Source organism: Nerophis ophidion, linkage group LG16, assembly GCF_033978795.1.
Source record: "Nerophis ophidion isolate RoL-2023_Sa linkage group LG16, RoL_Noph_v1.0, whole genome shotgun sequence".
NCBI classification, from domain to species: Eukaryota; Metazoa; Chordata; class Actinopteri; order Syngnathiformes; family Syngnathidae; genus Nerophis; species Nerophis ophidion.
Window position 1 is genome coordinate 21772365 of NC_084626.1, and position 22055 is coordinate 21794419.

The window sequence follows — 22055 nt, forward strand, 5'->3', positions numbered from 1 at the left end:
ACCCTACACAGAGGCCTGGATTGAACCCAGAACCTTCGTATTGTGAGGGAAACATACAAACCCCTGTGCCAACGTGCTGCCCTAGATGCCGAGTGGATAAGGCTAATAATGTGAGAGTCTAGTCCATAGTGGGGCCCACAGGGGATCCTCTTGCATGTAGACACTTCGGGGCGCAGAAACGTCACCGACTGAGGCATAAGAAGTGGTCACCTCGGGTCCCGACTTCATGTGAAAGTCCAGTCCATTGGGAGACCGGCAGGGGATCATCTTGAATGAAGACAAGTGATGCAAAGAGGAGTGGTCCATCTTGGGTCCCGACTTGGAACAGGTATCGCATCCTCCATGGAAGCTGATCTGTGGTCACCTGATAAGCAGAAAATAGAGACAGCAGATAAACTGGTCTAAAAAGGGGTCTTATTTAAGCGCTATAGTTTACAAATGAGTTTTAGGATGGGACGTAAATAAATCTACTGAGGTAGCATCTCTGTCTGTTGCCTGTATGACATTCCAGAGTACTGGAGCTTGAATAGAAAATGCTCTACAGCCTGCAGACTTTTTGGGGCTCTGGGAATCACTATTAAGCAGGAGTTCTTTGAACGCAGATTTCTGGCCGGGACATATTATACAATACAATCAGCAAGATAGGATGGAGCTAGACTGTTTATTATTTTATACGTAAGTAGTAAAACCTTAAAGTCACATCTTAAGTGCACAGGAAGCCAGTGCAGGTGAGCCAGTATACGTGTAATATGATCAAACTTTCTTGTTCTTGTCAAAAGTCTAACAGCTGCATTTTGTACCAACTGTAATCTTTTATTGGTAGACATAGGGAGACCCAAAAATAATACGTTACAGTAATCAAGATGAGACGTAACGAACGCATCAATAATGATCTCAATGTCGGTGGTGGACAAAATGGGACAAATCCATTCTTTAATTTTATTAAGACACGCCTCCAGCTGACTACAATCCGGCATGTAGAGTTGGGTGTCATCATCATAAAAGTGAAAGCTAACACTGTATTTGCGTATGATATCACCTAGCGGCAGCATGTAGATGCTGAGGAGTGCAGGGCCAAGAACCGAACCCTGGGGAATTCCACATGTTACCTTAACATAGTCCGAGGTCACACTGTAATGGGAGACGCACTGCATCCTGTCAGCAAGATAAGAGTTAAACCAAGACAAGGCTAATGTTATGGCTCAGACTCCTGCCGGCGCCACTCATCCGTCTGTGCGCACCTCGAGACACGCCCACGGGCGCGCACATCCAGGGACGAGCAGCGTGCATCTCCGTCCTGCAGCAGCCGCCAGCTGGCAATCATCACACCTGCCAGTAATGAAGGAGCTTCCTTCATAAGAACAACCTGGCATGCCGGCGCCGTAGTATAGTCTTCTGTTCGAGTACATACCCTCCGTCGTCTTTAAAGTGAGCTGTGCGTCTCACCTTTTTCCCTGGATCTTCCTCTGGACTCTGACTGCCTCCCTCAATCCTTGACTCCCCCTGCTTGGACAGCTTGTCTCTTCGCTCCTGCCCTACGGACTTCCGTGATATTTCACTGTCCACAACATTTGGTAACACACACCTCAGCTAATCACACACATAGCCTCACACCACATTCACTTTTGGATCTCGTCCACACTCCATTTCCTTACTTTATTTTATATTGTTTAATTATATATATGTATATATATATATATATATATATATATATATATATATATATATATATATATATATATATATATATATATATATATATATACATATATATATATATAAATCTTTGTACATTAGTGCTACTGTACCTGGTGTCAGTCTGCCATCATCTCCCCTTGTTTAAAGCATAAAAGCTGACGTATCAGTAAGTGTTTTTATACGCTCTAATAAAATATTATGATTCATGGTATTGTAAGCAGCGCTAAGATCAAGTAACAGCAACATGGATGACGCATCAGAATCCATAGTTAGCAATAGGTCATTGGTCATTTTTGCGAGGGCTGTCTCCGTAGAGTGAGTTGCCCTGAAGCCGGACTGAAAGAGTTCACAGAGATTATTAGACGCTAAGTGTTCATTCAGCTGCTGTGCAACAATTTTTTCGAGGATTTTGGAGATAAAGGGAAGGTGAGACAATGGCCAGTAGTTTACCATGAGTTCAGGATTGAGGTTAGGTCTTTTGAGCAGTGGATGAATAACCACCTTTTTGAGTGCTACGGGAACAGTATCAGAGGAAAGTGATAAGTTAATAATATGTAGCACTTATGGTCCTAATATTACAAACAGCTCCTTAATAAGTTTCCCAGGAAGTGGGTTAAGTAAACATGTTGTTTGATTTGTCCCATTGACAAGTTGCAGAAGCTCCTGTAATGTTTATTCTTTAAAAAGAGAGAGATCATTTTGGAGGACAATATCCATGGCATATACATTCGTATCGGCGTTAGTAGAACACAGTTGGAGCTGGGACTCATTGTCCTTAATCTCCTTTCTAATGAGTTCAAGTGGCGACTTGTCCAGGGTGTACCTCGCCTTCCGCCCGAATGCAGCTAAGATAGGCTGCAGCACCCTCCGCGACCCCAAAAAGGGACAAGGGGTAGAAATGGATTGAAGGATAATTTCATAAAGTCATCAGAATCAAAATCAGAAATACTTTATCAATCCCTGAGGGGAAATTAAAATTAAAATTTTCAGCACAATCCCATTCAAGATCAGCCAGTCAATAAAGGGAGACAGAACAGGATCCCTGACGGGTCTGCCAACTTCTGGCTCTCCTTACAAAAAAGGTGAGATACAAGTGTGTGTGGGTGGGGAAGGCGTGGCTGATGGGAGGAAAAAAATAAAATCTGTTTAAACCTGGGCCCCTGGAGAGGGGTCCAGACTGAGGCCAAGGGGAAAAAAAACAATAACCATAGCACACATCCCTCTTATCTGTGTGTAAGAGGGAAACATCAAACATCAAAGACAACAAAGGACATTAAATACATTAAAAGAGCAGAGCTGATGCAACCAGCCACTTCTACATACAGCTATGAATAAAAAGTAAAAGAAACATAACCTCTGCGGTGTTCCACGCCATCGTCTGCAGGGGTGGAGAGAGCATGGCCAGAGGCAGGAGCAGACCCAACAAAGCAACTCTCGGCCGCCCACTAACTCTGCCAGTGTCCAGTCCGCATGGATGAGCGAGGATGTGTCTAAAGAGACCGAGGTGTTCGATACCTGCTCATTAAGCCAAGACACTGTGAAGCCCTGTCTCTTCCTCTGCATGTCCTCCAGTCTCTGCAAACGGACTCTGGTCTGGTAAAGACCCAGCAACTGGTCTCCATAGCCAAAAGGCTCCCGGGAGGCAGATCCAGAAGTTGACAAAAAAGCACCGCAGAAGTCACGAAAGTGCCACAACTTGTCACACAGTCCCAATGGGTCCCGGACCAAAAGGCATAAAAAAAAAAAAGATATATATACATATATATATCCATCCATCCATCCATTTTCTACCGCTTATTCCCTTCTGGGGTTGCGGGGGGCGCTGGTGCCTATCTCAGCTACAATCGGGCGGAAAGCGGGGTACACCCCGGACAAGTCGCCACCTCATCGCAGGGCCAACACAGATAGACAGACAACATTCACACTCACATTCACACACTGGGGCCAATTTAGTGTTGCCAATCAACCTATCCCCAGGTGCATGTCTTTGGAAGTGGGAGGAAGCCGGAGTACCCAGAGGCAACCCATGCATTCACGGGGAGAACATGCAAACTCCACACAGAAAGATTCCGAGCCTGGGATCGAACCCAAGACTGCAGGACCTTCGTATTGTGAGGCAGACGCACTAACCCCTCTGCCACCGTGAAGCCATATATATATATATATATATATATATATATATATATATATATATAGCCAATCAAACGCAAGGGAAAGCATTTGATTGGCTGTCATTCATAACCAATCCTCACACCTCTTTCAATGTACGTCATTAGAAAGCTGTGGATGGATATATTCCGAATTTGTCCCACCCATTCCACACATTGACTATACGAAATTATACATGATTGGATTTTGTTTCCGTCAACATTAAAGGCCTACTGAAACCCACTACTGCCGACCACGCAGTCTGATAGTTTATATATCAATGATGAAATATTAACATTGCAACACATGCCAATACGGCCTTTCTAGTTTACTAAATTACAATTTTAAATTTCCCGCGGAGTTTCTTGTTGAAAATGTCGCGGAATGATGACGCGTGCGCGTGACGTCTCGAGTTGGAGGGGACATGTTAGTGTAGCACCACTAGCGGCTAAAAGTCGTCTCTTTTCATCGCACAATTACACAGTATTCTGGACATCTGTGTTGCTGAATCGTTTGCAATTTGTTCAATTAATAATGGAGAAGTCAAAGTAGAAAGATGGAGTTGGGAAGCTTTAGCCTTTAGCCACACAAACACACAGTGTTTCCTTGTTTAAAATTCCTGGAGGTGAAGCTTTACTATGGATCAGAGTAGTCCAGCAAACATGGATACCGACCACTTGTCAACCGGCAGGTTTCGGTGACAAAATTGTGGTAAAAAGTCGCCTCTTACCGGAGATCCGCGGAGCTACTGTCGTGCTGCTACTGTCGTGCTGCTGCTGCCGTGACTAATTCCCTCGGAGACTGGCGTTAAGACACCCGTGGACACACCCTCTCCGACTATCAGTTACTATTTAACTCGGTAAAACACTAACAACACAATAGATAGATAAGGGATTTCCCAGAATTATCCTAGTAAATGTGTCTAAAAACATCTGAATCGCTCACAATGCAATTACCTTTTTTTTTTAACTTAATTTTTATTTTTATTTTTTTCTAGTCCTTCGCTATCAATATCTTCAGCCACAAATCTTTCATCCTCGCTCAAATTAATGGGGACATGGTCGTTTTCTCAGTCCGAATAGCTCTTTTTGTTGGAGGCTCCCATTATAAACAATGTGAAGATGTGAGGAGCCCTCACACGGGTGACGCCATCGTCTGTGACTTCCGGTAAAGGCAAGGCTTTTTTATTAGCGACCAAAAGTTGCGAACTTTATCGTCGATGTTCTCTACTAAATTCTTTCAGCAAAAATATGGCAATATCGCGAAATGATCAAGTATGGCACATAGAATGGACCTGCTATCCCCGTTTAAATAAGAAAATCTCATTTCAGTAGGCCTTTAATGTCTTGTATTTATACTTTAATTAACACGTCAGTTCCTTGTTTTATTGTCTAAGTCAACGTGCCTTTGTTTTGATTTCTGATCATCTTATTTTTACCTGCTCCAATGTAAAAAAATTAAAAATTCAATAAAATAGAGAGCTTCCAGCCCAGGGCAGACAAGGCTTACTCTGTGGACGCCCAGCCCTGCTCATGACGCTGTTCTTTTGGGGCTGCATGAGTGCTACCATCACTGTAGAGCCGTGGTTCACTGTTTGCTTCCTTGAGAAAGTGTAGTGATAAAGTAATAATCTTTACGTCAAACTTTATTTTGTCTTGCTTCAAGGTGGCCAACCTCCTGCGACTCTTCCAGATCCCTCAGATCAGCTACGCCTCCACCAGTGCCAAGCTGAGCGATAAATCCCGCTACGACTACTTTGCCCGCACCGTGCCCGCCGACTTTTACCAGGCCAAGGCCATGGCGGAGATCCTCCGTTATTTCAACTGGACCTACGTCTCCACCGTGGCGTCGGAGGGCGACTACGGCGAAACGGGCATCGACGCCTTCCAGCAGGAGGCCCGCTCTCGCCAGATCTGCATCGCCACCTCTGCCAAGGTGAGCCGCTCCATGAACCGGCAGGGCTTTGAGAACGTGATCCGCTCCCTGCAGCAGAAGTCCAACGCCAAGGTGGTCATCCTGTTCACCCGCAGCGAAGACGCGCGGGAGCTCCTGGTAGCGGCTGCCCGTATGAACGTGTCTTTCATCTGGGTGGCCAGCGACGGCTGGGGGGCGCAGGAGAGCGTGGTGAGGGGCAGCGAGATGGCGGCGGACGGAGCATTCACCATCGAGCTGGCGTCTTATCCCATCAGGGAGTTCGAGGACTACTTCACCAAACTCAACCCGTACACCAACGCCAGGAACCCGTGGTTCAAAGAGTTCTGGGAGCACCGCTTCAGCTGCAGCCTCCAGCAGCACGGCTGCAGCGAGCGCAGCCTCAGAGACGGAACCTTCGAGCAGGAGTCCAAGATCATGTTTGTGGTCAATGCGGTCTACGCCATGGCCTACGCGCTGCACAACATGAGGCAGGCCGTGTGCTCCAACACCTCCAAGGTGTGCGACGCCATGAAGCCTGGCAACGGAAAACGCTTCTACAAGGAGTTCATCCTGAAGACCAAGTTTGAAGGTTTGAACGTTTCTGCTTCTTTCTGCGAGACTTTTAACAAACTAGTAACATTTCAACACGGGTAGTGAAGAAACCGTCAGGCTTTGGAAAAATGACAAATTCCATCTCCCGAATTCGAATTGAGGTTACAAACAGGAAATAGAATTGCAACTCAGATTCAAAGATAAATGAAGTTGAACTGAAACTCTATGAGATCATTTCGGAGAAAGATATTCCATTCATATGCCATTGAATTATTACTACTATCAAACTCATTACATGATTTATTGCTTATTTTTTATAATTTAGCTATGATAGATGGCGTTTTTATACCACACCATATTTTGACTACAGAATGACAATAAGAATGAGAGAGTTGGGTCAAATATAATACCGAAATTCTTAACAGAGTCGCTTTGTGTAAATGTTTTGTTGTCAAATGTTAAGGTGGTATTATTAAATAAGTACCAGTGTCGAGCAGGACCGATAATCAGTATTTCTGTTTTCTTAGCGTTAAGATGCCAAAAAAGTTGCTGGACATCTGTTGTTTAACGTCATTTAGACACGCCTCCAGGTGACTACAATCTGCCGTGTTGGTCAGCTTCAGGGGCATGTAGAGTTGGGTGTCATCAGCATAACAGTGAAAAATAACACCGTATTTGCATACAATGTCACCAGGCGGCAGCATGAAGATGCTGAAGAGTGCAGGGCCAAGAACCGAACACTGTGGAACTCCGCACGTTACCTTAACATAGTCCAAGGTCTCATTAATATGGTAGATGCACTGCATCCTGTCAGTAAGATAGGAGTTAAACCAAGAAAAGGCTAAGTCTGACAAAGCAATATACGTGTTTTGATACGTTCTAATAAAATGTTAGCTTTGACGGCATCGAAAGCAGCGCTAAGATCAAGTAGCAGCAACATGGATGACGGATCAGCATCTATAGTTAGCAGAAGACCATTAGTCATTTTTGGAAGGGCTGTCTGCGTAGAGTGATTTGCCCTGAAACGGGACTGAAAGGGTTCACAGAGATTGTTAGACGCTAAGTGTTTATTTAGCTGCTGTGCAACAATTTTTTTGAGGATTTTCGAGGTAAAGGGAAGGTGAGACACTTTTCTATAATGCAAGTAATATAAAGGAATGTTGTAATTAGGTTGTTCTGATCAGGGTTGTATCCTGCCGACACTGATCGCATGGATTACTGTAAATGTTTTGATGTATTTATGGTGGTGTAACAATAGCAACACTATTTAAACATAATTTTCTTTTATTAGATACAATTGTTTGAATAAAACAAAATTAAATAGTGCACAATAACCAAACAAAAGTACCAGGTACTATCTACTACTCTTTTAAATCGAATCACTAGTATCGGTCATATTTTGATACTAGCTGTTTGTCAGCCAAAGGAGTATCAGCCAACATTTTATGATCATCATTGAAGATTATTGCTCGATCAAATACTTTTTCACATAGATCAACTGAGACTGATGTAATTGGTGGCCGGTGGATTGACACATTGCTAGTTCTAAGATGACTCTAAAGATGGTGTACTGTAGTAACTCCAATATAAGAAAATTGCAAATAATATGGCTCTTATTTGCTTGGGAAAAAGTTATACCATACTTGCCAACCCTCCCGGATTTTCCGGGAGACTCCCGAAATTCAGCGCCTCTCCCGAAAACCTCCCGGAAGAAATATTCTCCTGAAAATCTCCCGAAATTCAGTTTGAGCTGGAGGCCACGCCCCCTCCAGCTCCATGCGAACATGAGTGGGGACAGCCTGTTTTCACGTCCGCTTTCCTGTTATATAAACAGCTTGCCTGCCCAATCACGTTACAACATCTACGGATTTTAATAAAAAACTGCACACACAAGTAGACGGAGCAGAAGAACGAGGAAGTTACAGCCATGGCGACGCTGTAATAGAGTGAGCTATGTTGTCTGTTGCCATCTCCTGGTGAATGTTGGCTATAGCGTTATGGGGTTGCTTTTTGATTGGCCAACGATTTACGTGGTGTTGTGCTCCTGACGGCAAGTGAGGGAGTCTGTTCTGATTCCTGAAGCCCACGTATTTGATAGGTGCCGTGTGAAATTCAAGTATTTATTTTATTTATATATATAATAAAATAAATATATACAGCTAGAATTCACTGAAAGTCAAGTATTACATATATATATATATATATATATATATATATATATATATATATATATATATATGAAATACTCGAGTTGGTGAATTGGCTATGAATATACTCCTCCCCTCTTAACCACGCCCCCAACCTCGCCTCCACCCCGTCCCCCGACCACGCCCCCCACCCCCCACCCCCTGAAATTGGAGGTCTCAAGGTTGGCAAGAATGAGTTACACCCTGAATATTTTCTTTGGAAAAAAAAAACACTGTCTTATATTTGTGTCCATGCATGCATTGTTATTATAGTTCTTCCTTTTAAAACCTCCTAATTGTTCCCGGCAGCTCCGTTCCGGCCCGCCGAAACAGAGAACATGGTGCGCTTCGACTCTGTGGGCGACAGCATCAGCCGTTACAACATCTTTCACTACCACAAAGAAGACGGGAAGTTCACCTACAGGAAAGTGGGCTACTGGGACCAGAACCTGACTCTGAACAACACACTGGTCCACTGGCGGGGCCTGGTGGCGCCCACATCCCAGTGCAGCGACCCCTGCAAGAAGAACGAGGTGAAGAGCATGCAGCCCGGAGACGTCTGCTGCTGGATCTGCATCCCCTGTCAGCCCTACCAGCACCTGCAGGATGAGTTCACCTGCGCCGATTGCGGCTTCGGCCAGTGGCCTCTAAACAACCTGACGGGCTGCTACGACTTGCCGGAAGAGTACATCCGTTGGGAGGACGCATGGGCCATCGGGCCCGTCACCATCTCCTGCTTGGGAATCATGTGCACCCTGTCAGTAGTGGGGCTCTTCTTTAAGAACAACGAGACCCCCGTAGTGAAGGCGAGCGGCCGCGAGCTCTCCTACATCCTCCTGCTGGGAGTCCTCATGTGCTACAGCATGACGTTCATCTACATCTCCAAACCTTCCACCGCCGTCTGCACCCTCCGCCGCCTGGGCCTGGGCACCTCCTTCGCCGTGTGCTACTCGGCCCTCCTCACCAAGACCAACCGCATCGCTCGCATCTTCAGCGGCGTGAAGGAAGGCGCACAGCGGCCTCGCTTCATCAGCCCGGCCTCCCAGGTGGCCATCTGCGGCGCCCTCATCTCCTGCCAGCTGCTGGTGGCCGTCATCTGGCTCCTGGTGGAGGTGCCCGGCGTTAGGAAGGAGGCGAGCCCCGACAGGAGAGACGTGGTCACCCTCAAGTGCAACAGCAGAGACTCCAGCATGCTCCTGTCGCTCACCTACAACTGCATCCTCATCGTCCTCTGCACCGTCTACGCCTTCAAGACGCGCAAGTGCCCGGAGAACTTCAACGAGGCCAAGTTCATCGGCTTCACCATGTACACCACCTGCATCATCTGGCTCGCCTTCCAGCCAATCTTCTACGTCACGGCCAGCGACTACAGGGTAAATAATCCTTCCAAACACTCAATCTGTGTATTTTGACCGTCATCATCATTGACAATCATTTCCAATATTGTTACCATACATCCATCCATCTATCCATTTTCTACTGCTTGTCCCTTTCGGGGTCTCGGGGAGTGACTGAGCCTATCTCAGCTGGACAGGTTGCCACCTCATCACAGGGCCAACACAGATAGACAACATTCACACTCACTTTCAAACACAAGGGTTAATTTTAGTGTTGCCAATCAACCTATCCCCAGGTGCATGTTTTTGGAGGTGGGAGGAAGCCGGAGTACCTGGAGGGAACCCACGGAGTCACGGGGAGAACATGCAAACTCCACACAGAAAGATCCCGGGCCCGGGATTGAACTCAGGACTAAACCCTGTCGTTTCATTTTGCTAAATAGAAAAAACAATTTCAGTTGAAATTACGTAGGAATTCTGAAAAGCCCAACTGCAGGCATGTCAGCGAAAACACGCGTTTTTCTGATATTCCGATCGTAGCTCTGGCCGCATGGTGGTTGGCGGCAATATCAGAACCCGCTGCATGAACATATATATATATATATATATATATATATATATATATATATATATATATATATATATATGTATGAATGTGTGTGGGAAAAATCACAAAACTACTTCATCTCTACAGAACTGTTTCATGAGGGGTTCCCTCAATCATCAGGATATTTTAATGGAAGCATTCACATACAATGGTTTATATAGGGCACAGAGTGGGTGGGTACAGGCAGGCGTAGGGTGTGGTGATTGGCTCATGTGTTACCTAGGAGGTGATTCCGTCTGTGGTGGTATGTTGAAATGATTTCACTGCGCTTGTTGAGGGATGACAGGTCTGGATGATATATAATTAACAGTTTCTCTTTTAAGCATAGGTTGCATCTTTTATTACCACTGTTGGGGGAGGGGGGGTTGCTTGGCCGAATCAGCTTTGCTAGATGACAGCATCAATAGCCTTTTATCAATTCCGGTAGGTATTCTTTTCGTGGTGGTGGGTGGGTGGTTGCTGTCATGGTGCACGTATTGGAGTGTTGTGTTGGGTTTCGTGAATGGTTGGTAGCTGTTATTTCTCAGGTTGAAGGTGACCTCGAGGAAGTTGACGGTTTGCTTGTTGGCTTCAATCGTGATCCGTAGGCCGTTCTCTTTGAAGATTTGGCATATCAATCAATCAATCAATGTTTACTTATATAGCCCTAAATCACTAGTGTCTCAAAGGGCTGCACAAACCACTACGACATCCTCGGTAGGCCCACATAAGGGCAATATGCGCTTCTTGGTATTCTCGCTGCTCCTTGGCGAGGCGCGGTACACTGCCAGTCCGTCATCACAGTGCCCATTCTGATTGCCCTCTCAACGGGGGGTGCTTACAAACATCAGTCGTTTACCAAACAAAGGTAACACGCAAGGACATTAGCACATCCGACACGTACGTAGGATTAACCGAAGGAGCGTTCAAAGCCAGATGGAATAACCACAAGGCCTCCTTTAGAAACCAGACCTTGCGGAATTCTACAGAACTCAGCAAGCACATTTGGAACCTCAAAGACAATAATGTTGAATATTCAATAACATGGCAAATTCTTGCATCCAGCACACCTTACAACAGTGGTAATAAAAGATGCAACCTAAGCTTAAAAGAAAAACTGTTTATTATATATCATCCAGACCTGCCATCCCTCAACAAGCGCGGTGAAATCATTTCAACATGCTGCTACAGACGGAAACACCTCACCCCTACGCCTGCCTGTACCCACCCACTCGGTGCCCTATTCAAACCATTGTATGTGAATGCTTCCATTAAAATTTCCTGATGATTGAGGGAACCCCTCATGAAACAGTTCTGTAGAGATGAAGTAGTCTTGTGATTTTTCCCACACATACATATTGCGCTCTACCACGGTATCGAGCACTATTCTCTGGATAATCCAATCAAGACATGTTGTAGAGGGCATTTAAAGTAAAGCCATCACGGCACGCCCTCAATATTGTAGTCCAAGTGAAAATCTGTGAATGTTAACCCCGGGTGATGTCCGGGAGAGGCACCAAAATCCGGAAACCCCCAAAACAACCGGGGGGTCGGCGATTATGCAGCTGAGCCATATGTAGCTGAGCCACATCAGAGTGGCAAAATGCGGCTCCGGAGCCGCGGGTTGCCGACCCCTTTAAGCGGGATTTGAACATATATATATATATGTATATATATATATATATATATATACATATATATATATACATATATATATATATATATATATATATATATATACATATATACATATATATACACATATATACATATATACATATACATATATACATATGTATATATATATATATATATATATATATATATATATATATATATATATATATATATATATATATATATTTATATATATATACACATATACATTATTTTCCGAGGGCGATAATGTCACGATATCGATGAGAAAATGCATTTTTAGACAATATGATTTGCCTGAGCGGCTATGAGACACTGAGAGTAACAAGTGAGTATGCATGTATGTATGTATATCTATATACATATATATATATACATATATATATATACGTAGATATATATATATATATATACATATATATATATATATATACACATACATATATACATATATATATATATACATATATACACATATATATACATATATATATACGTAGATATATATATATACACATATATATACATATATATATACATATATATATATATACATATATATATATATATATATATACGTCGATATATATATACATATATATATATATACATATATATATATATATGTAGGTGTGGGAAAAAATCACAAGACTACTTCATCTCTACAGAACTGTTTCATGAGGGGTTCCCTCAATCATCAGGAGATTTTAATTGAAGCATTCACATACAATGGTTTATATAGGGCACAGAGTGGGTGGGTACAAGCAGGCGTAGGGTGTGGTGTTTGGCTCATGTGTTACCTAGGAGGTGTTTCCGTCTGTGGCGGCATGTTGAAATGATTTCACTGCCACAGACGGAAACACCTCCTAGGTAACACATGAGCCAATCACCACACCCTACGCCTATATACACATATATATACGTATATATATATGTATATATATATATGTATATATATATATATATATATATATATATATATATATATATATATATATATGTAGACATATACATTATTTTCCGAGGGCGATAATGTCACGATATCGATGAGAAAATGCATTTTCAGACTATATGACTATATGAGCCAGAGGAGACACAGAGTAACAAGCGGTAAAAAAAATGGATTAAAAAGGACAGATTTTTTATTTTTATTGTTTTTACTTGGGATTCACCCCTGCATTATCCTATTAACATCTGAACAGTTGCAGTTATGCAAACACACCAGTTTTGAGCCTAAAGAAACAGCAGATAACTAACATAATTATAATTTAATCCTCAGACTACAGCAGCTTTTTCAACCCATGTTTTTCACCCTGTTCACAACTGCATGAACATGAACAACAGATGTAAAGTGCAATCTAAATCTTTGATTTTTTTAGCCTTCTTTGATGCAAAATAATCAATTGTAATATCACACAAAATCAGTTGTGCAACTGCATGATTGATTGTGATGATGGCAAGCCCACACTCAGGATGTCTGTGTGAATTTGCACTTGTGTTGCAAACAAAAACTACACGCGGGTGCCTATGGGGGAAATGAGTTGCATGACATGATGCCTCAATTCTTATAGTTGCCAGTTCAGCAAAACGAAAAAACGAATAATAATAAAAATAGCAACATATTAGCCAGAGGCAAATTAAAATGTCACACATAGACATCTGCATACCTTTATCTCGTGCCTGTTTCTAATCTTCTTTTTCAAAACCGGGCAACTGATGGATTTTTTGCTTTTACTTTGCTGCATGATGAAAATGACTGGACATCATTAACTTTTTCATTATTTTTTGCCATCACCGTCCAGTCGCCTTTCAATCAACCAGAGTTGCGTAGATAAGTGTACATTTCTCACATAACCCAATAAAATACATGTAGGTATATAGGTACATTTTGATTTTACGAATAAAACACAATTTATTTTGAAGCAGTTTGTGTCGCATGGCATCAGTCTCACCCTCGCTGTTTTTACAGAGCACACCAAGCCGCCAATTTGCCCGTCCTTCTGGCAGCTTGGTCATCGTTTTTAGACAAAAGGCGGTAAATTGGGGGTCTCTTTTGGTCCACTGATTATCCCCCTCGGAGTATACACTTATTTCCGCCTGGAGTTCTTTATAAAAACCGAGTCGTAAATGTGCCAGCCTATTGGGTAAAATTGGCGGACATGTTAATAACCTGCACCAGTGCTTTTTGGAAAAGGAGGAAAATTGCACCTCTGTTTTTGAAAGACCGGGTGGAAAATGTCCCTCTTCTCTATTATAACGGTCATTACAACTGGTGAGTTCGTCCACATTGTTAATTTTATTTTTTTATTTTTTTACATGTCACATAAATTGCACCATGGGCTGTGGCCCACGTTGTCCATAGCAAAAACCGGCCCTGCTGAGGTTTATGCTTGCACAAATTGCTAAAAAAAAAAAAGGAAAAAAAAGCCAACTGTAAGCATTCATCATGCCTAATGTGTTTAAAACGCTAGCATGCTAATATCAGCATGTTAGCACATACTTGCCAACCCTCCCGAATTTCAGTGCCCCTCCCGAAAATCTCCCAGAGCAACCATTCTACCGAATTCCTCCCGATTTCCACCCGGACAAAAATATTGGGGGCGTACCTTTAAGGCACTGCCTTTAGCGTCCTCTCTCACCTGAAAAGGAGACTATTATGTATATATCCATTATCCATAGGTTTATCTATAACCCATAAAGTAGGCAGGCATGGAGCTATTTCTCAGCGTGTGTTTATTCCAGCCGGCACGTTAATACACTGACACGCAACATCCGGATTCCCATCATGCATTGCTTCAAAACTACGGCAAGTAGTAATGTCCAAAAACATAACAGAGACGAAGCAGAAGAACGAAGAGACATGGCAATGACGAGTAAGAATAAGAAGTATGCTTGCAAGGTCCAAAATGATTGGAAAAAATAATTTCAGTTCATCCGGGACAGCTCGAAGGGGAAGGAGTATGCTGCCAGCAAATTTTGTAGATCAGACTTCTCCATTGAACATGGTGGCCGAACGGATATACTCATTGATGAACATATATTTATATATATATATATATATATATATATATATATATATATATATATATATATATATGTGTATATATATATATGTGAATATATATATATATATACATGTATATATATATATATATATTTATACACACCCCACCCCTGTCAACACCCAAATTCTGAGGTCTCAAGTTTAGCAAGTATGAGACAGCATGCGTAAAGTACTAAAATATTTAACTCTGAAAAGCACACCTGCAAAATCGGTTAAAAAAAAAACGGAGCATGTAAACGTCAGCATGTTGGTGTTAAACGCGTCATGTGCCAAAATATATGCCTCTTTGCTTGATGGCGGCCATGTTTTTCACCCAACCTTGAACAAAATATACACGTGTTTGCTTGACAGCACCCTGAAGGGGTGCAGCAAATTCTGCAATAGTTCGACACCAACGTCACAGTTGATTGTTTTGTGGATCTGTGTGAAACATTTCAAGTCAAAAGTTAATGCTGCACAATTTAAGAGGTAACGGTATTAATTCTGGGGCTTCACGGTGGCAGAGGGGTTAGTGCGTCTGCCTCACAATACGAAGTTCCTGCAGTCCTGGGTTCAAATCCAGGCTCGGGATCTTTCTGTGTGGAGTTTGCATGTTCTCCCCGTGAATGCGTGGGTTCCCTCCGGGTACTCCGGCTTCCTCCCACTTCCAAAGACATGCACCTGGGGATAGGTTGATTGGCAACACTAAATTGGCCCTGGTGTGTGAATGTGAGTGTGAATGTTGTCTGTCTATCTGTGTTGGCCCTGCGATGAGGTGGCGACTTGTCCAGGGTGTACCCCGCCTTCCGCCCGATTGTAGCTGAGATAGGCGCCAGCGCCCCCCGCGACCCCGTAAGGGACAAGCGGTAGAAAATGGATGGATGGATGGTATTAATTCTACAATTGTGAAACAATTCAAGATAATTTCACTTCGTCTTGATGAATTGCAGCCTTTATTCACACTTAATTACAAAACCCAAAAACCAGTGAAGTTGACACGAGTAAATTGTACATAAAAAAGATTACAATTATTTGCAAATCCTTTTCAATTTTGAAGAGCATATTAGCATATTAGCTGAACATTTTGATTACATTAACATACAGGTGCATGTCTTACTTTAATTGCCGATTATTTGAAGTTTTAAAGAGCATATAAATTTCAAGACAAACCTATTTCTAGTCAGTCCAACTAAAATGCATCAATAAAGTTGGTTAAAAATATACAGCGTGTCTGTCTCTGAAGTCTGCAATACATTTGTGGAAGTTGCTTCCCAGCAGTTCCACTGTTAGACACGGCACAGGAGCCAAGCATGCAGTTTTTAACCCGGTTTTGATGTACATAGATTTTATTAAATTTTTGTACAGCAGGATGTGACTTTTCAGTCACTTCCATATCCTCTCTCCCCTCCTGTTCTCGGCCTCTTACTGTTAAAGACAATAGATGATTAGACAACTTGCACCACCCGCGAGATCTAATTATCTGTTCAGCTGTGTCTCGCCGTCAACACTGCCACGCCCCATCTGATGGCACTCTGTTCTCAGTGCCATGTACAGAGGCGGTGACTTTGGCTCCTGCAAGCAGCGCTGGCCACACCTCCCTCCACAACATTATATTATACAATCTCCAAAATATCAATGTTAATCATTTTAATTACAGTACATTAATTGTAGTATATTTTATTTATATATTATTCAAATTATTTATTGTGTTTGTTAAATTATATTTATGTGCCACTGTTATTTAACTATAGTGATTTTTTTAATTTATTAATTATTCAATTTTAATTACTGTTAATGTAATAATACATTAATTAATTTGTTAACATAATCAATTTGAACCATTTGTGCAGTGTAAGTTAATTATTTGCGGACTTGACAGACTTCCTGTACTGTACATACAGTATTATTGTCTCACAGCAGCTATTCAGTCGGTAGTAAGGTGGTTTTAAAAAAGGGGTTTTATTATTATTATCTTTATGTAGTATTTCTACTTCTTATTGTTTTTGTTTAGACAAAGTATGTTGAAAGCAACCACCTAATTAAACAGGTGATCATCTTTATAATCAGTGTCATGTGTAGCCTAATAAAGTCGCCTCAAGCCAACTATAGAAATTGGTTCCGCCTCTAACGGCATTCAAAAAAAGGCCAAGTGCTCTTTGCAGTTGAGTATTTGAGCACTATTTGAGGAATTACGTTAAAAATGAAATTTTTTTTAAAAAGAAAGACGTTCACTTTATATAGCGTTGACGGTATGTTTCTATGTGACCTACCGCTGCACGTGCACTTGGAAGTTGTCTCGTGCACTGCGGGGCTATCCAATGGCGAAGGAAGAGGAATTGCGGTCACATGACCCCAACAGTCAGCTCACATTAGAGGTTGAAATGTGACTAACATGACCCTCAATTTCCATTTCACGCACACACACACTGTATATGCACTCCTGTATATGCATTCTTAATTATAATATATAGTATATATATAGTATTGTTACATTAAATTTACATTTTAATTGGTATTTTTTTCAAAACATTGCTTAACATAGGATTTTTAATACATACTTGATAATATAAGAAATGTAATGTATAATAAGTGTTCAAAATTCAAAATGTCTGTCTGCGGGAGTAAAAGTCACCGCCGCTGTCCGTGGTGCTGACAGGTGATTAGATTTCACAGGTGGTACGTGTTAATCTAATCATCTTTTGTCTTTAAGAGTGAGCGGCCGGGTGCAGGAGAGGAGGGGAAATTTGGAGAGAGACTTGGAGAGCATGAGACAAAACAGGACTGAAATGTTGTGTGTCATGCAAGTGCTTGATGACAAAATAAAAGCAGTTGTTGAATCAGAACACCGGTATCCAGCTGAAGTGAGTAATTCACCCACCCTACTAGAAGGAGACTTCTACAGTAACATTTTAGCAGCATGTGTATGGGATAGCCAATGTAAATTAGCATGGCGCTATTTTGAAAAGTGGAGTTTTACATTTCTATCAGGCATACTTGCTATGTTGGCATGGAAAACGTCTACATTACTTTGAGGCAGTCCACTCTGAATAGGAATGTTTGAGTCTGCAAGCAGAAGTGAAGTTGCATGCAACAAAGTTATGGAAATATGATTTTACGTGAATCAGTATCCGGGAGGATCAACAGAATTCGTTTGGTACATTTAAAAGTACCAAATTCAGTACCCAAACATACTTTCAACAACTCAAGATTCAATTCCGATTCTTGGGTTGACCGAATTGATTCTTTATTTAAACCAATTCTTGCTACAAAAATGTTTTTTTATCGCAATAATTCTTGTCTGAATATAATGCAAATGTTTTATATATGTTTTAAAATAATATATAATATGATGATGATAATAATAATAATTATTCTTTGATGATTACATGTTTTAATGTGTATCATTACATAGTTCAGTTTTTATAGGAATAATTCGTATTCATATTAACGTTTGTGTCACACTGACATTATATTCTGCATTAGAATGTTTCATTGCATTTTTGATTTAGTATTTGCATTATGATTTGGATTGAAATGTATATGTATATAATTATCACACGCAGAATGCAGGACATGAAGACCAAAAAGGTATAAAAGGGGAAAAAGTGCAGTAAATATTGGCATAGATATACAGTATTTCCAGTGCTTAAGCATCAACGGTTGGAATTGGGGGTGAAATTACCATAAATGTATCCAGGGCGCGGCACTGCTGCTGCCCACTGCTCCCCTCACCTCCCAGGGGGTGATCAAGGGTGATGGGTCAAATGCAGAGAATAATTTCGCCACATCTAGTATGTGTGTGACAATCATTGGTACTTTAACTTAAATTGTAACTAGAAAATGTAATCCTGCTGAAATGCTGAAGTTGAACTGACATGCTAACAGTTTGCACGCTGGCTAGATAGCATGAGGTAACAAAACGTATGCATTTTGGCATTGCAAAGTGAGATTAAAAAAAAGCCAGTATGCTAACGTTACTATGCTAACATGTAAACACTTACATGCACAAAGTAGTTAAATATATGATTGCACCAGAAAAATATGATAAAATAGCAAGCAATGTTAGCATGCTATCAGTTAGCATGCATCAAGTATCAAAATTATCTGAAAAAAAAATGCACGCTTATGTTAGTTGGTTAACATGCTAGAACGCTCATGTTGCCACGTTAGCGATCGTTATAGCATTCTAGCACAAATTATTAGGTCCCAAATTATGTGATTAAAGATTTAGCATGCTAACGTAATCATGCTAGCAATTCATTAATATTGTGGAAGTAGTAAAACTGTTGAATACAGAATAAGTGTCAGGTTCAAACACTGATGACATCTGGTAAACAGACAAGAAGCAAGGAATCATGCAGAGACAGACTTAATTTTCGCTCAATGAGGAGAGATGTTTGGGATTGCACGCTCAGTTACAATCTCCCACCACGCTCTGAGCTAACAGTCCCACCCGCTTCTCTATTTATTTGGGAGGTCCCTGGTTACATCACTGAGGCCAGCTCTAAAAGGAGTGGCCACACACTTCAAGCAAAGCAGCTTCCAGTACGCACAATACATGACGGAATGTGCTGGGGCCTTGTGATTACCTTGTCTCTGCTTCGTCTGTGTGCTGTCATCTTATCTTCGTTAAGGTCCTTGAAGTCCTTGGCTGTTAGCGGGCTAAAACAAAGATAACATCAGCGGCTGAGGCCACCCCTCAGACAAGAAGTTTTGTCCTTGCAGGGATAGAAAAAGTACAGCTTTAGCACAATAGCAACAGACTTTATGCATAAGAGTTGTGTGATAATTTATACATAATTATTCTAACAATAAGTGTGACGGAAAAGTAGAAAATCCAGAAAAACTGTGAATTTTTGTGGTGTATAATAACAAACATAATGTTTTAATGTGAAAGGGTTGAAATAAGATGAAAACAGTAATATCAAAGTGGAAATTTGGGGGGAAAATGAACTTGTAAAAAAATAATTTAATTTCCAGGATGTTTGGAAATTATTATTAAATTATTCTTAGAAAAAATAAATATTTTAGAATTTTTTAAATAAATTCAACACTTAAATCAGGTGATCTGTGTGAATAAACAGGTGTGTTCTGCGGCCATCTTGTTTTGCGTGTGCAGGTGCAGACCACCACCATGTGCATCTCGGTCAGTCTGAGCGGCTCTGTGGTTCTGGGCTGCCTCTTCGCTCCTAAGATCCACATCATCCTGTTCCAGCCTCAGAAGAACGTGTCCACGCTGCGGGTCACAACCAACCGCTTCAGTGCCACCGTGTCGGCCTCCGCCTCCGCCTCTGCCTCCGCCTCCGCCCCCAGCTCCAGTTACTCCAAAGGTAAACACATTTTCTGCCAATTGGACAGAAACTTGACCAAGACTTTGTGTGCTCTCAGGGTCGGCTTCAAACTACGTGCCAGCGGTTTGTAACGGCCGTGAGGTGCTGGACTCCACAACTTCCTCTTTGTGAGAACCTTCCGCTGTCCTCAGTGAGGCCAGGTCGCCATGGCGTGCAGCAAAAGTTGGGATGAGATATTTGTGTCTTGTTATGCAACCAAAAAATAATTTGCGACCAAAAAAACATTTAAAAAAAATATACAATACAATAAAAATGGATTCAAAATTGCCAGTTAATTTCCCCCCAAAAATATTTTGGTTGCTAATCATTTTTTTATTGTTACAAATACTTTTATTTGGTAATGAATCCTTTTTATTTTTTATTATAAACCTTTTTTTGCTTATAAATATGTTTTTTTGTTGCGACTCATTTTATGTAGTATAAATATTTTCTGGGTTATAAATCAAAATTGTTATAATAATTATTTTTTTATAGAAAATTATTTTGTGGCTCAATAATCACTTTTTTGGTTGCAATTTTTTGAGGGGTTCCAAATATTGTTTTGGTTATAGTTTTTTGGCTATCCATCATTTTTTGCTTAAAAATATTTTTTGTTAAATTTGTTTTGGTTATCAATTAGTTCTTTTGGTTGCACTTTTTTGGGGGTCACAAATATTTGTTTTGTTATAAATAGTTTTGGGGTTTTTTTAATGGTTTTTTTGGGTTACTCTTACTGATTCACCTTATAAAACCATTTTGGGGTTTTTAAATTGTTAATTTTTTTGGTTAGAATCCATTTTTTTTGGTCGCATTTTTTTTGGGAGGGAATTACTACAATTTTTGGGGGTTATGACTTTTTTTGGTTGAATATCTTTTTTTGGCTATGAGGCAACATCAAACTTCCTAAAAACAATGTTGGAAGCCTTTTTATTGGTCAGTATCTATGTAAGTAGTCCCAGTCACAGCCATGTCTAGGCTATTATGCAATGGGTGTTATTTGGCTTTCTCTGCGACCACGAAAGGGACAAGCAGTAGAAAATGGATGGATGGACTACGTGACCAATGCATTTCCAACTTCTCTTTTTTAATTCCTGTCATATTCTGCTAATTTGGGTCACTTTATTGAGTTCATCAACTGAAATTATTTTTGGTCAACAGATCTTCATTATTCTGTTAAGACATTTGAATTGGAAAGAATCAGTTTCCACACAGAGCTACAGGATGTTCAGAAAATTACGGTGACCAATATTGAGGAGGTTCTGCAACGAGGAGAAGCACTTTCTGTTTCTACTCATCATTTTTGTTCCAGCCCTCACATCCATACTGTAAAACAGGTCAGACTGTAGCTTTGTAGAGTTTGATTTTAGTTTTCTTACTAATCTGATTTGACTTCCAAATTATATTTAGTTTTGTAATTGCTGTATTTGCTTTATTTAAACTGTTATTCATATTTTTTCCACTTCTGCCCTCCTTGCTCACAACTTCACAGAGACAAGCGAATTCATCTTCAATTTAATAGTGTCATTATTTCCGATGTTCAATCTCAACATCTTAGTGTTTTTTTCATTGATCTTTATGTCAGACTTAGCCCTGTCTTGGTTTAAC

General features: G+C 41.1%; 1 protein-coding gene across 1 annotated transcript in view; it reads left to right on the top strand.

The window, feature by feature from the left end:
- grm2b (glutamate receptor, metabotropic 2b) overlaps positions 1-21779 on the top strand; it is a 32964-nt gene extending 11185 nt beyond the window's left edge. Inside the window, exons 2-5 of the mRNA XM_061874652.1 lie at positions 5512-6349; positions 8808-9871; positions 20240-20450; positions 20509-21779. Of these exons, the coding sequence (XP_061730636.1) occupies positions 5512-6349; positions 8808-9871; positions 20240-20450; positions 20509-20582 (2187 nt within the window). The 3' untranslated portion in view covers positions 20583-21779. The remainder of the gene's footprint in view (positions 1-5511; positions 6350-8807; positions 9872-20239; positions 20451-20508) is intronic.
- The last annotated feature ends 276 nt before the right edge of the window (positions 21780-22055 follow it).